General features: G+C 34.0%; 1 protein-coding gene across 2 annotated transcripts in view; it reads right to left on the bottom strand.

Moving 5' to 3' along the window:
• The window catches only part of LOC108735963 (putative inorganic phosphate cotransporter), an 86,843-nt gene that overhangs the window by 9,971 nt on the left and 61,160 nt on the right, over window positions 1-15,712 (bottom strand). For both annotated transcript variants that reach the window (XM_018468205.1, XM_018468208.1), the window contains one exon: window positions 2,685-2,878. In XM_018468205.1, coding sequence (XP_018323707.1) covers window positions 2,685-2,878 — 194 coding nt within the window. The remainder of the gene's footprint in view (window positions 1-2,684; window positions 2,879-15,712) is intronic.

The raw sequence follows: 15,712 nt of genomic DNA on the forward strand, positions 1-15,712 counted from the left end.
TTGTTCGCCGAAAAAATTGTTTTTGCCTTCTTTGGAGTTGGTTCCCCTGGTCCAATCCACTGTTTAGACTGTTCTTTGGTTTCAGGAGTGTAGTGGTGGACCCACGTTTCGTCAACGGTTACGAATCGACGCAAAAATTCGCTTGGATTACGCTTATACAATGACAAATTTGCGGTAGAAATGTTTTTTCGAATCAATTTTTGGTCGACTGTTAGCAAACGCGGCACCCATCTTGCACAGAGCTTTTCCATATGCAAATGTTGGTGCAAAATATGTTGCACACGTTCATATGACATCTTACAGGTCTCAGCTATCTCACGCACTTTCAATCTGCGGTCTCCCAGCACTATTTGATGAATTTTTTCGATCATATCTGGAGTTGTGACCTCAACGGGGCGTCCTGAGCGAGGCCCATCAGAGGTGCTCACACGACCCTTTTTAAACTCGGAAACCCACTGCTTAACGGTTGAATATGACGGGGAGGATGTCCCCAGTGTTGAGTCCATCTCTTTTTTAATTTCCTTCGGCGTTAACCCCTTCAAATAAAAGTATTTGATGACAGCACGATTTTCCTGCTTTTCCATTTTTACGAAAACCACAGAGGCGTCTTGTTCAGCGTGCTGTCAAACCTACACTAGCAAGGAGATCGGGCTGAAACTATAGCTACAAGCTATCCAAGGATGGTACTATAGAATGTCACCTCAAGGTAGGCCTAGTGGCGTCATCTCTTGGTTAGGCCGGAAACTTATCAATCCACCCTCGTATCAACGTAAGACACAAAAATAGCGGTACTTTCCCTATCATAAAATGAACCGTTAGGGGTTGACCGTTTATTACTGATTTGGTCATACAGAATAATTGCTTTTCCCAGAATGTTCTATATTTTTATTAGGACAAACAACATATCTCGCGGAACCTTTGTGACCCTTCCACGGAACACCATTTGGGAACCACTGTTCTAATTTATGCAGTTAATCCATATAAATTTGGGATCATTATATAGATAATCTTATAATGAGTTAGAAATATTTTTAATTGAAATAGTTATTGAATAAGTTTTTTATTATGTTGCAGTCTACTACTGCTACTGTATACCATCTTGATTACTCATATAATATTACATCAGCGAGCGCATACTATAATATTTGATATCGTTGATAATGTAATTGCAGTACCTACATTATTAATTTAATGCTACCAGACGACAGGATCAATAATATAATCACTTGATGATTGCGGCAAATCTAGGATGGCGCTAATGCGTCAACGAAATCGTTTCGTTTTCTCATAAGTGACAACAAGGTGTCAAAAGTCGTAAAATAGTGATAAAAAGCATAAATAAAAGAAGCTGTTAATATGTAAAATAATTTAAAGGAAATAAGCACAGTGCGATTAATTTGATTCTATTTGTCTTCATTGGATTGTAAAATATATCCTCTCAGTGTGTACTCCTTCTGGGTCTTTGTTTTCTCTTCTTCTATCATTTTTCTGACTCTTTTTTTCTTTATTTTTCATCCTGAATTATTTCTTTTGAAGTTTTATCTACTATTTTGTATGTTACTATGTCCTTATATAATTCATCTTCATCATTGTATGTTCTTGCCATAATTAAACTTTGATAAGTCCGGCATCACATTACAGTTTTTCACTTCTTGTGAGGTTTGGTTATGCATTGTATTCATTATCGTGCATTTTGCTGTAATAAAGTGGTCATTGTCTGCAACAGAACGTTCATATTAACGTTTAGATCTGGTTGTGGATTATGTACGTTATTGTGTTCTTCCACTATAACTTCTGTCAATCTCTCGAATTCTTCGGCATCACGATTAACGTTTGGTTCTGGTTCTGGTTGAGGATTACGCACGTTATTTAGTGATTCCACATTAACTTGTTGTGGTTTTTTCTCAAAATATTCGGCATCATGATTAACGTCTGGTTCTTGTTCTAGTTTTGGATTATGTACGTTATTGAGTTCTTCCACAATAAATTCTTGTGTCCATATCTCAAATTCTTCAGCATCTTGATTAACGTTTAGTTCTGGTTCTGGTTCTGGTTGTGGATTACGTAAGTTATTGAGTTCTTCCACATTAACTTGTTGTGTCAATCTCTTATATTCCTCGGTATAATGATTAACGTTTGGTTCTGGTTCTGGTTGTGTATTACGCACGTTATTTAGTTATTCCACATTAACTTGTTGTGGTTTTTTCTCAAAATAATCGGCATCATGATTAACGTCTGGTTCTTGTTCTGGTTTTGGATTACGTACGTTATTGAGTTCTTCCACAATAAATTCTTGTGTCCATATCTCAAATTCTTTGGCATCTTGATTAACGTTTGGTTCTGGTTGTGGATTATGTACATTATTGAGTCCTTCCACATTAACTTGTTGTGACAATCTCTCAAATTATTCGGCACCATGATTAACATTTAGTTTTGGTTGTGGATTATGTACGTTATTGTGTTCTTAAACATTAACTTGTGCAAATCTCTCAGAAATAGTCGGCACCATGATTTCTAGTCATTTTTGAAACAAGAATAATACTTACGAAAAGTCAGTGGTAAATTCTAATAGAAGGTTTTACAAAACATTTTTTTTTGTATAATACACACACACTAAACATGCAATCTTTATGTAGTACATATACATATGTGCTGACTGTAGGGTTTTTAATTTTTAAAATTACCGTCACTGCTTGAGACGAAGACGACGAGGATGATTCACCGCTGCATGTATCGTCTGAAGATGAGGTACTATTCCTAGCTACCGTTACCACCATTTCCGTTATTGCTATTGACATTGTCCCTCTCATGGTATAGGAGTTGAGAATAGCCAAAAAACCAAAAATGGACATGACAACCCTTTGGGGAATGAAGAATACTGAAAAGGAAAAGAACAAATTACATTTAAATCATAAAATTAATTCTTTTGAATTGAAATATCAACAATTTTGTCTTTACTTATAATTAGTTAGAGCTACACGGGGGTGTAATCCAATACTTGGTTAATATTTCAGTATCTATTAATTCTATGGCATTAAGTTTTCATTAACGGTAGGGAAATTTTATTATTTTTAAAATGTATTACTTATATGAATAAGTTATTAGTTCCATTAATTTGTATGTAAGGAATATCATAAGATGATATTGAAAGTAGGTAGAAATGCAAATATTTCAATTAAACCAACTAAAACACCTTAATCCAAATTTCCACACTGAATGTTACACGTTGATACAATACCGTATTACGCCAGTATATTGTCATCTATTGATATTTACTATTGACTGAAGTATTTATGAAGAAATGATTCCTCTCAGTATTGAAATTACAAATGCTTAAAAATAATAATAGAGAGTATCATAATTCATTTAGAGAAATTCGAAAAAGGTTGTTAAAGGTGTATGTTTGGAGCGTGGCGTTGTACGGGTGCGAAACATGGACAGTGGGCCTAGAGGAAAAGAAAAGGTTAGAAATGAAGAGGTATTAGAAAGAAAAGGAGAACAGAGGACTCTATGGAAGTCAATAAAAAATAGGCGAGATAGGTTGATAGGACAGCTTCTCAGCCATGAAGGTCTAGTCAGAGACATATTAGAGGCAAAAACAGGAGCTAGGAGGGGTAGAGGTAGACCTAGGTTAGATTACTGTTCGCAGATAGTTAAGGATGTGGGTTGTTCTAGTTTTAGGGAAATACAAAGATTAGCTCAGAATAGGAAAGAGTGGAGGTACGTGTCCAACTAGTTTTAGGACTGACGACCTTATGATGATGATGAATTCATCTGGTTGGTTGGTTCTCAGGACGACTGCATCTTTTAATTTGATCCAAAAACAATCCAGAAAATTCATTCTTATGACTCTATTTATAGATAAACATTTTAAGGATTTGCTTTTATAGCCTTAAATGCAAATAATTGTCTGGTTAAAATAATTTATACCACTCATGCAGAATTAATTACTTTATTAAATAAAACTAATAATACTCTATTTGCATACCTATCAAAACAATTCCAGTAATAGTTCTATTATAATTACAAATGCGCTGCTAATTATGGCGTATATTTGTTTGTTCATGTTTTTTGTCGTTATTAGTTATAAAAAAAGTGCTTGGAATTTCTGTTTTACTTTATGCAATCTTTCAAAGAAGTTCGAAAAAGTGTTAATTCCAGAACAAAGGAAGGAGTGGAGGTGCGTGTCTAGCCAGTCTTTGGATTGATGACCTTGTGTCGATAATAATTACTGTATTACACAGTTCGTTCAAAAAGTTCCGGAAATACTATGGTACCTACAAGACATAACCAGTGCCATTTGTTATCTTACAGCCGAACTACCTTTCTCGTAACGCTCTTTAGTTCCCTTACTTCAGACTTCGGCGCTTGAACATCATTTAGAGGTCAATTGTGTTTTTGTGGAACAATGTCCAACACTCAAATTTTGTTTCAAATTGGAATAATTAGTTTGAATACATTTGAGTCTATAAAAACCGCATATGGTAAGATTTATAGCAGTATTAGCATCTAGCAAGGACTACTTAAAGATAGCTTTAAATAAAATAGAAGCGGTACTGACAGATCCGTATTGTATGAAAATAAATAAAAGTAAAACTAAAATACTGGTATGCAAGGGAAGAAAAAGTAGGAAAAGAGCGAATACAAAGATAGGAGACGAAAAATTAGAAGAAGTGGCTGATTTTAGATATCTAGGAATTTAGATAAGTCAGGACGGAAGGAGTAGTAGGGATATAAATCAGAGGATAGCGCAGGGTCGTAAATTCGAAAAAGGTTGTTAAAGGTGTATGTTTGGAGTGTGGCGTTGTAAGGATGCGAAACATGGATAGTGGGCGCGGCGAAAAAGAATAGGTTAGAAGCTTTCCAAACGTGGTGTTATAGGCGAATGATGAGGATAGCGTGGGTAGAAAAGGTTGAAAATTAAGAGGTATTAGAAAGAATAGGAGAATAGAGGACGCTATGGAAGTCAATACAAAATAGGCGAGACAGGTTGATGGGACACCTCAGGCATGAAGGTCTAGTCAGAGGCGTATTAGAGGCAGAAACAGGAGTTAGGAGGGGTAGAGGTAGACCTAGGTTAGATTACTGTGGGTTGTTCTAGTTTTAGGGAGATGCGAAGTTTAGCTAAGGATAAAAAATAGTGGAGGTACGTCTCCAACCAGTCTGACTGACTGACCTTATGATGATGGTAAGGTTTTCGGGTGGTAGATATGCGCGACCTATGAAAGTTCAAGCGACAAAATCGAAAAACATCAAAACGGTGCTCATTTTTTTGTTGTTTCTCGTGGGTCAAAAAGAGAATATAGTAATCTACAAAGATGTCGTGGATTAAATTTTGGAGGAGATTCGACGCATGCAATTGGTTTCTATTGCACAACAATACGCCAGCCTATTCTTCAAAACACTCGTGACATGATTTTTCATCAACCGCCCTACTCACCAGATTTGGTTCCGTCAGACTTTTTCTATAAACCGAACTAAAGAATGCGATGAAAGGAGAAGGTTTTAAGCATTTTGAGGTAATTCAAAGAAATGTGACCAGAGTTCTGAGAGCCACTTGTGAAGACGAGTTTTCCAGATCGTTCCAGTGGAACGAGGAGGGAATTATGTTAAAAGCTAAATTAAAATTTTTCTTAACTCTTTTTTTGTTACGCAAAAAAAAACCTTGAAAACCTTGAAAGTTCTTGAACGAACCGTGTATTGTTCATATTTGTTTTTATAAATACGGATGCAATGTTCTAAAAACCTTTTTATTTACAAAAAAGTATTAACTCTACTTAGGAGGTTATTACTTTCAAGAAATAGCACCGCAAAATTTATATGTATGTACATATGACATATAGAAAAAGATTTTATGTTCTCAGATAACAAGCAAAAAAACCATGTTTTGTAACGATAAATTTTATTTACACCGAATGCTTTTTTCACTTTAATTTATTATGTGGGAAATGTAGACGATAACCCAAAATAGATTCCCTCTATGAGTTTGTGAATTTTTGAGTGCTTGACTAACAAACCAACCATAAATTCCGTAAAGCAATTTACGATAAGGCCGTTTTAATTAATGCAGTTCGTTTTGATACTGGTAGATACAATTAGGTATTTACTTTCATATCATGCGAAAAAAACAGAATAAAACATGTTGCAGTTGGAGTAGAATTTTGCATTTTCTGAAAGAACTATTGTCTGTAGAAGAAAACCTAGAAACAATGAGTAAAAAAACGGGTTCAAACGATAGCCCGTGGTGTTGTACTAAATTTGCTAGAATACCTATGTTGAAAATCGATACGTACAATTTTTTATGGAAGTGTAGTCTTTAAACATCGTGATGACTACGGCCCATCAATATTTGTTAACGAAACTTTCATGATAGATTTTATAAATAAGAAGGTAAGGAGTGACGTATCAACACGCAGGATGAGCGCTTGGGGGTGCCAAAATTTGGAAAAATTTCGTTGACTTCAGTGTAGAAAGTTAGTGGAGTGGATGAAACTGAGGGCAATTACCATGGAAACTATGGTTCAACAGAAAGGGAATATTATAATACATAGTTTTCAATGCTCAAACTCAAGTATTTATTATGTAGTCGATTGATGTAGTGCCTTGTTGAATGTTTGACTGGCATTGCGTAATCCAAATTCATGTACGGAAATTCGAACAAACCAAACGGTGTTGTAAGACGCTTGTTTAAAGATATAATTCCAACCAGGCAGTTATAAAGCCGACCCTGATCTTTTACGAATCTAAGCAACCTCTAACCGCTGCACCGCTTACTGTTATTCGGTTATCTCTTTTCGCTTCGTACCTTTGTTCTACTCATGGAGCATTTCCTAACTTAACAAGGGCGTGTTCGAAACGCAGCAAATGACTACAACCCCATGCAGAAACAATCAAGAAAGTACGTCCATTGTCATAGATAATTTACAACAGACTTTGCCAATTTCGACAGTCCCAACTATACAAGAAAAGAAATGCAAAAAATTTTTGATTCTCTCCTTTTAGAGGCTTCTAATGAATGATGTAAACTGGATGTGAATTGTTATCATGATAAAAGTTTCAAACGTGCATTATGTTCGGTTTATTAATATTTTAGTTTAAATAAATTTCACTTAAAAAGACATATGTAGATCTTTAAATAAGATAATAATTAAACACTTGTAGAAAATACCACAAATGGCGCGGTAAACGCCATCTGTAGTACGATGCTACATTTTAGGATTACGTATGCACCAACAAGGTCCATTTAAATATATGTTTATCTACTTGCTGAAACGAATCCCGGCATAGCTAACCTCAACGTGATAGACACATTACCATAATCGAATAAAATAATTCGAATTAGCAAAAATGTAGCATCGTACTACAGATGGCGTTTACCGCGCCATTTGTGGTATTTTCTAAAACGCACTGTTAAGACAGCAGGTAAAAGTTGGTCTGTGTTCTGTCGGAGCTGTCTGCGACGCGCTGATGAGATCCAAAAAGATCGAAATCGCGATCCGCGTCTGGCAGTTTTGACGGAACACAGACCGCTTCGAATTATTTTACACTTTGTTGTGTTGATGGTCGTGAAAATAGGTAAAAACCTTATTTTTCAGAAAATGTGCCTTTGGCAATAGATATTAAGTAACTTCTTGTGTCATCAAATATGCATTATCATTAATGTTGTGAATTTTAAACAACTTCTTACGTAATCATAATTGTTTAGGTAAACGTACGAGTACTAAGCTAAAAATGCAATTTGTGTTAATTTCATACAAATTATGTTTCCACAAATTACAACTTAAAGTGCATTCTAACCGCTGATGATCTTTTTGTCATTTACTTCCTCCGCACAGTTCATGGTAATAGCCAGTTTTAAAATGTAAACATGAATTTTAAGTGGGCAAGCTTAACCGTACTTATAGTATGCATACAACGAGCTAGCTTTAAATAAAAAACAAAACATTAATTTGAACTTGATATAAATGTACCGATATTTGAAATCTAAATCCTTCAATTGTCTTCAATTTTTTTTAACTCTCTGGTACTTCAAATAAACGTTTCTAAGGAGATTTTTGGCGAATCAAACTCGAAAGGGATTTATTTTAATATTTTTATTTTCAACTCAAAACTTGGACTGAGTTTGAGAATATCGTCCTGAAAAAGCAAACTTTTCCCTGCGTTCTATTTATTTATGTCAATAGAAACAATAGGTACACTATTCATTTTTTCTTTTAACTATAATATAGAACCAGCTGTTTAGCTTCCTAAAAAAGGGGTAAGTATTCAGGTTTCTGAAAATACTACAAACGGCACAGTGAACGCCATCTGTAGCACGATGCTACAGACCACTTCGAATTATTTTATTCAGGTTTCTATTGATTTAAAATGAAATCGTGAAATTATTTTATAGATTTTGCTTTGTAGGATTGTACATCTCCTGAAGGTCAGGTTATGGTTCAGCAGGTTGGTCCAGAAGTAATTTATTCAGAACAATCTTTACATTACAGTTGGCTGATTCATGAGGGGTAAACGTAACCCAATAAAAGCAACAGAAGGTTGTAACCCTTGAGTTTGCTTGCTTTTTTCTGTGACGGCTCTTGGATCATGAACAGGATAGGTCAAGTTAAAAAGAAAAACACGTAAAACCTAGTTGATAGTTGAGATTAATTTTCCACTTTCTGAGTCTGATTATGGAAGGTTCAGATTGATTCGTCTTTCATTCTGTGCCTAAATGATCAACTACTTTGGCATTAAAAATGGAACTGAAGAATATGCCATCCACATTTTCAGTTAATTTTTAAAATTTATCGCAAAGATTCTTTGAAAAATAATAACTGGAATATCAAAAACGCATTGTTCGCATCACAACCTCAAATCGTTTAACATAAGGAACACATAGATTCTTTGAAGTACCGAATGATTTTAACCCTGCTTTTTGTTGTTTGCTTTAGTTAAGGTGGTCTATATCTCACGTCTCTTTCATTATTTGAAACCGCTTTAAGGTTAAAAAATTTAGAGCGTTTGACCGAGCGGCATGACCTGAAGGTTTAGTCCATTGCTTAGCATTCGGGAGGACGCCGGTTCGATTTCGGGTCCATCTGCCTTAGTCCAAGTTTTTCTGTAGTTTCCTTGGATCACTTAGGCAAATGCTGGGGCAGTAATATTCTACAGATAATCTTTTATTCATCTGTCGCATCTTGCTCACCCGCAGCATCATCCACCCTTCCGGCGTAGTCGGAGGGACTGCCGGCCCACCAGCATTAGTGGCTGTTGTTAATGAAATGCCCAAAAGTACTGTTTTTCCAAATGAAATCGATTCATTTTCGGATCGGGTGATCGACATCATTGCAGCTACGATAGAGAGGGTACCAAGCGCTCGCACTGTATGGGCAGTATATTTCTTTCCTTTTCTAATTGCCATCGGATTTCTCCATAAGTCATAAAAAGACTGAGGATTAATTTGAAATATTACCCTCCTGCATGTAAATTACAATTTTGTAAAATATTTACATGAAATAAAATGCATGCTCCCCTTTAGTTCAAGCAGCTGGAGTTACCGAAAGTAGAAGAGCGATGATATTTTTTTTAGTTTCTTTTTCTTTTTAGCTTTATGAAATAAAATTAACGGTTTAGATGTACAACAAGGATGAGTAATGGGGTGACACTTTCAGAGTTCGTTCTGGTTGCCAGTGATACTGCTATGGTTTTACGCTGTGCATCGTGGAAGAGTATGACTCTTTATTATTCAATTTTACAGTGCAAAATGAGTTACGAACGCTGAAAAGATAAAGGACGCAACAAGAACAACAGTCACTTCGATCATGTTTTCTTTTCCTGCCTAAATAGTCCCAACATCGATACAATCAATAAAATATGGAGTACTATTTCGCCACGTTTGAGCAAATTTCCGAATTGAACGAAATTTACCTAAATAGAAGAATAAATCCACGGCGCATGCAATTAAAATAACGTCTGACACACTGACATTTGGTTCTCATAGCGGGCAATTTCGCGAATAGACATTTAGCTATTTCCTTAGTTCTGACGTATTTTATGGATAAAAGCCTAAACATAACATCAAAACAATTTTCAGATGGTTAAACACTAGAAGCCCCATTTACCATTTATTATCGAATTTCGAGGCTGTGTAAACTAATTAATAGACAACGATAGTTTTTGCAAACACACTTCATATCTGAACTAGGACATGAGTTGAAGTTTTAGATAATTCCTTTAAACAGACCAAAATTTACATGTTTGGAGATAAAGATTTGCTGAGTCACCATTAATCCAATCAAAACAGTACTGAACTGTATCTACGCTCTTTTTTTATGATAGTCGGATTTATCATGGTTTACATTATTTATTATAAAATAATAGATACAGAATTATATTGTGGTGTGTTCAAGTTTTTAGAGTTCCGTACTCAAATTAGCCATTCTTCTTAAGATAAAACCAATTTTATTTAAATAAAAAAGATTAAAAACTGTATATTTAGTGAAGATTCTAATTTTGTCACTCTTTCTCCCTACAATTAACACTTTAAATAGATGAAGAATAAATCTTCTGCATAAGTGACACATAATACCAGAACGTGTAGACTGAATAAATCGGCTACTTCAAAGGCGAATAACCCATTGGTATGTAATCATATCTGATGTCAAGTGATATCAAATCAATCGAAAAACAATGCTATCTTTGATATCTGAACTCAACGTGAACAATGCGGCGTCAAAGTTTAAAAGTTGATACAACGATCGTGATGTTATGAACTTTGCAAGTATTTTGTAGATATGACGCTTTATTATTACCTGATTCACTTTAACATTTTTGGCCATAAAGTATTTTGCTGGTGGATTTTTGAAGTGAAAACTTCTTTAGGGACGTTGGGCACTTTTTGGCAGGGAAAAATGTTATGGGTTCGCGTCACCGACATGCTTGTAGCAGTATATATCTGTAGCTACACAGCTACGACGATCGATGCGGTTTTTACGCGATACTTAGATAAATTTCAAACGTTTTCATTTCTTACTTTAGTTATCATAAGCCTATTGTATCTTTTTTAGAACACAATGAAATAATTGAAAGTACAAAAAGTCTAAGTATTGTTGAAATTAATGATGAGAATGATGCAAACAATGTTAAAAATCAGATACATTGAAATTTATGTAGATATTTGAATAATAAAAAACCATATAAACATGCATATAATTGTTCCTCGGAGTGTCAATAGATGTGAAAACCAGATTGATGTTGATAATTTTTATTCAAACATTGTGAAATTTCAAATTTTAATACTAAAAGTTCTAAGTTTTCACTTCTATCGGCAGTCCCTATAACTGCCAATTTTTTTCTTTAATCTAATCGTTCAACCTTTTGAAGTCATGAGTTGACTTCGACCTTCAATCTTCTTTGGCATCCCTTTGTTTACCCTCAATTAAGTATGACTTAATATCAAAGAAAATATTTCTTTAATCCATTTGGGATCTTATATTGTGAGTATGGATACTAAATTACAAGGATGTCACAGTCCTTTTCTCAATTTCGTGTCAAGAAGCGTCCGCAAAGAAAGTGGGCCTAGTGTTCACGTGACGATACCACGTGAGCAATTCTACAAAAACAAGCACATGTGTACGAAATACACCTTTACTATGACCTATTATTAAATAGTATCCTTGACGATAATAAACGTCATTAGTAAGACCAGCCCACATTATGGACACTAAGCTGCACATTTAGCTATTTAAGGATTTTGAAATAATCCAAAATTAGGCAACTATCTAAAATTAGGCGACTGGCCTGCATGTACCAAAAAAATGGCTGATTGTAGTTTAAAGTCTATAGTTGAACAACGAAGGTTTTCCAATTCAAAGCTTACAATCGAAAACCAAATAATAAAATAATGTCAAATCACAAAAATGAGGCATGATTTGCATTTGCCAGCGCTCGTAAAAAAGAACGCTTATTTTGCCTGGCTGAATATTTTGTTATTATTAATTTGTATGGTTACAAAAAGTATCAGGAAAATGTTAATAACTGATAGCAGAAAATTGAAATTCCACATTCTCTTTGTATATTTTTTAAATTATTTACTCGTAAAATATTATTCATTGTGTATTTTTTAAAGATAACAAAAATAAATGTTTATTGTTTTTTCTATACAACTTTAAGAATTGCGTATTTTTCATAACTTTTTGAAACAGAAAATGGTATTTTTAAGTGTTTGTCGTGAATTGCTACTATCATGATAGTTAAAATTGATAGAGTGATATCTATATAGGTATCTTTTTGTATCCACTTTAGAAATAATTATAATTTATGTGCCAAAGAGGAAAATGCGTACATATTCACAACATTAAGCCCACTTTTCAGCTTGTTTACTACCTATTTCCGATAAATGATAATATAAATTATTATCTAACACAATCCACTTGAGATTTTATTATTGCAGGTAAGTACTAGAACTAAATAAAGCCGTTTTTTCGTCATTTTGGTGAAATAAAATGTAATTTATTCAATAAAAAATAATGTAAAGAAAAAAATTATTAAATGCCTATAACCAATTTTTGGGGGGTGCGCTGTACGGGTGTGAAACAAGCACATCGGCGCGGCCGGAAAGAAAAAGTTAGAAGCGTTCGAAATGTAGTGTTACAGGCGAATGATGAGGATACCGTGGATAGACAAGGTTAGGAATGAAGAGGTAATAGAAAGAATAGGAGAACACAGGACTCTATGGAAGTCAATAAGAAATAGGCGAGATAGGTTGGTAGGACACCCTCTCAGACATGAAGGACTAGTCAGAGACATATTAGAGGCAGAAACGGGAGTTAGGAAGGGTAAACAAAAGAGTATTTAAAGGAAGAGACGATCGCCGAGAGGGGAAGAAATAAATTAACCGTTGCAGAAGTGAAAGAAGAAATAAATTGACCGTTACAAAAGTGAATCCTGAAATACATTAACAGTGATAGTAGTGAAATAAATAGCGCAGTGAATAGTGATATACCAACAGTAGTGTAAATAAATAGAATAATTCATAACCTATGAAGTTAATTTTGTTAAGCCCACGAACATTACAATACTTGTAATGCTTATGAGTCAAGTGAAGGTAGACACAGTAGGTAACATCATTGAAGGATTACGTGTCGATCTACATATCATTCAACGACATACGGACGTAAATGTTATTCGTTTAGCCGTTTTTTTGGTAACTAACTTACCACATTAACATATGTACATACATATGTCGCACCTTGTGCATTTCTGAATGGTCAAATGCCGTAGGTAACTTAGCAAAGGCAAAAAACTTATCCTAAGAATAAAATAAATGTTGCTATTCTTATGAAATTTGATGAGACCAAGTGCGTCCGTTTATATATTTTTGTTTTTCCAGAATAAAATGCTATGAATGTAAAAAATGCTAACAATGCCACTGATCTCTTTCCGAACAAGTTGTAAAGTAGACAATAAAAAATAAATCGTAAATGACTGTTAATAATTTTGATTTTGTACAACATCATCGTGCATTATTTACGGTGTTATGATCAATAAAGTGCAAAATATACGTCTTTATCGTAATTTATTGTCCATTGTAATTGTTATCGTTAAAGTAATTGTTTAACACATGGTAATGTAATGAATCTTGAATTCTTTAAGTAGATTTTTTATTTTGTTTACCTTTTCTAAAGGTATTGTTGTCTATAACGTATTCCCTTATTGTTCTTAAGATGATAATTTACAGATACTGTTTCAATTCGTGTAAAAACAATAATAAGTGCATAATTGTCGTTACCTTCGTTATTCAATTTATTTATTAATTATCTATTGATTATAACATAATGTGAGTACTTTCGATTTAATCAAATGTAATTATCTTCTTCTGCAGAACTTGTACCTATCGTTCGTTTAACATTTAGACACAAAATTGGTTCAAAATTTACTTATCACTAGTTACGGTTGCCTAAAAACTTTCGAAAATTGAATTTTATCCGTTTGTATTGTTCATAACTGAAACCACCAAACGAAGTAGTGGGAAGTGAACAGAACTAGTTAGAAAAAAAACATGCAGAAAATCACAAAATATAACGTTTCGTTGGTTTTTTCAAACCACTTCAGGTAAATAACAGTTGATTCTTATCAATGAATTTTTACAGTAAAAGTTCCTTATTCACGGTTACCTTATTCATGTGTTCATTATTCACGGATGAAAAAATTGCAACCCAGTTCCTGCATTCGTGACTAAAAATTTCATTATTCGCGGGTGCAATCGGTAAAAAAAAAGGATTCGGTGTCATTTATTAAGGAGATTGACCGAAATAGACCGCTCGTACTTAGGGTGAGTTTTTCCGAAAATATGGGTTTCTATTCTAAACATTGTGACTTAACGCTACGAGATAAATATCCGACTTTTTATATTGTAATAGACAAAGGTTCACACTAACTCGATACCTTTTTGGTTTTCAATAATATGGCCATTAAAATCTTTTATAACTGCTTAAAGTTGACGCTTCTTGTAGAACACGTATTTTCAACAAAAATTAATAGTTAAAGAAATGGCCCTCGACAAGCTTTAGAATAAAGCTTTATTTATCTTACTACAAAATTTCAAACATCTGTTCCAAACATTAAACTCATGATATCTAGAACCGATAAGCATGTTTTTACTCAACGGCGCGCATGTACTACTGAATCCCCTTAATGTATCGGCATCCTTCAAGTATGTACGTGCCGACGCAGCTTTTATAAAAGATGTTACCGAGGAAACAGAAGAGGATTCGGCATTATTTTTCAAGGTATCGGCATCTTTTAGGCACTGTTGGCTCGTGACGAGGTGACTTTTATAAAAGATGTAACCGAGTGGGCTAATTCAAAATTCAAAACAAGAAAAAATCACTAAAATTTTTAAAGCCTTGTCTAAAGCTGATTATAATGATTAATTGTAATTGCGAATTTCTTAATAAATTTATTTTATTCTGATGCATATTGGTTTTATTTTGGAACTTTAGAACGTATCCTCTATGATTCCATGCTAATTACCATTCCATATCCACGGTTTCTGTATTCGCGGCATATTTATGGAACGTATACCCCGCGAATACAGAGATATTACTGTATGTAATACAGTTTGATCGTTATCACATAGTTCTTAATTCTACAAGTTTAATCTTTGCATTTTTTGAAAACTAGAGTATCCACATCACTATTTGTGAACAGTACACTGTTGGAAAGGAATTGTCGGAATAACAAAATATTTAACTTTGTTGTTATTTACTAGTTGTTTCTGTTAAAAAGAAAATGTGTTTTAAACTTTCGTGCATCATATACCGCCGAAAGTGAAATTTGTTATTTTTGAAGTTGTTATTTTTACATTAGGTACTTATCGTTTAGTTTACAAGAATTAATTTTCACACCTACTGTTGTACTTTGGATTTGTAGAAAAATTGTAATACAAACTTCGCTGAACATGGACGGACTCTTATTAATATTCATCACCTTTCATTTCAGTTTTATAAATTACTTACATCAACTTTTCTTCATCAAAATTTTTAACTTATTTTTGTTTATTTATAGAAACACCGTAATACAGCAAAAGCTCTTTATTCGCGGGGTATACGTTCCATAAATATGCCGCGAATACAGAAACCGTGGATATGGAATGGTAATTAGTATGGAATCATAGGGGATACGTTCTAAGGTTCCAAAATAAAACCAATATGTATCAAAATAAAATCAA

The sequence above is a fragment of the Agrilus planipennis genome, unplaced genomic scaffold (genome assembly GCF_000699045.2).
Source record: "Agrilus planipennis isolate EAB-ADULT unplaced genomic scaffold, Apla_2.0 scaffold60, whole genome shotgun sequence".
NCBI lineage: Eukaryota > Metazoa > Arthropoda > Insecta > Coleoptera > Buprestidae > Agrilus > Agrilus planipennis.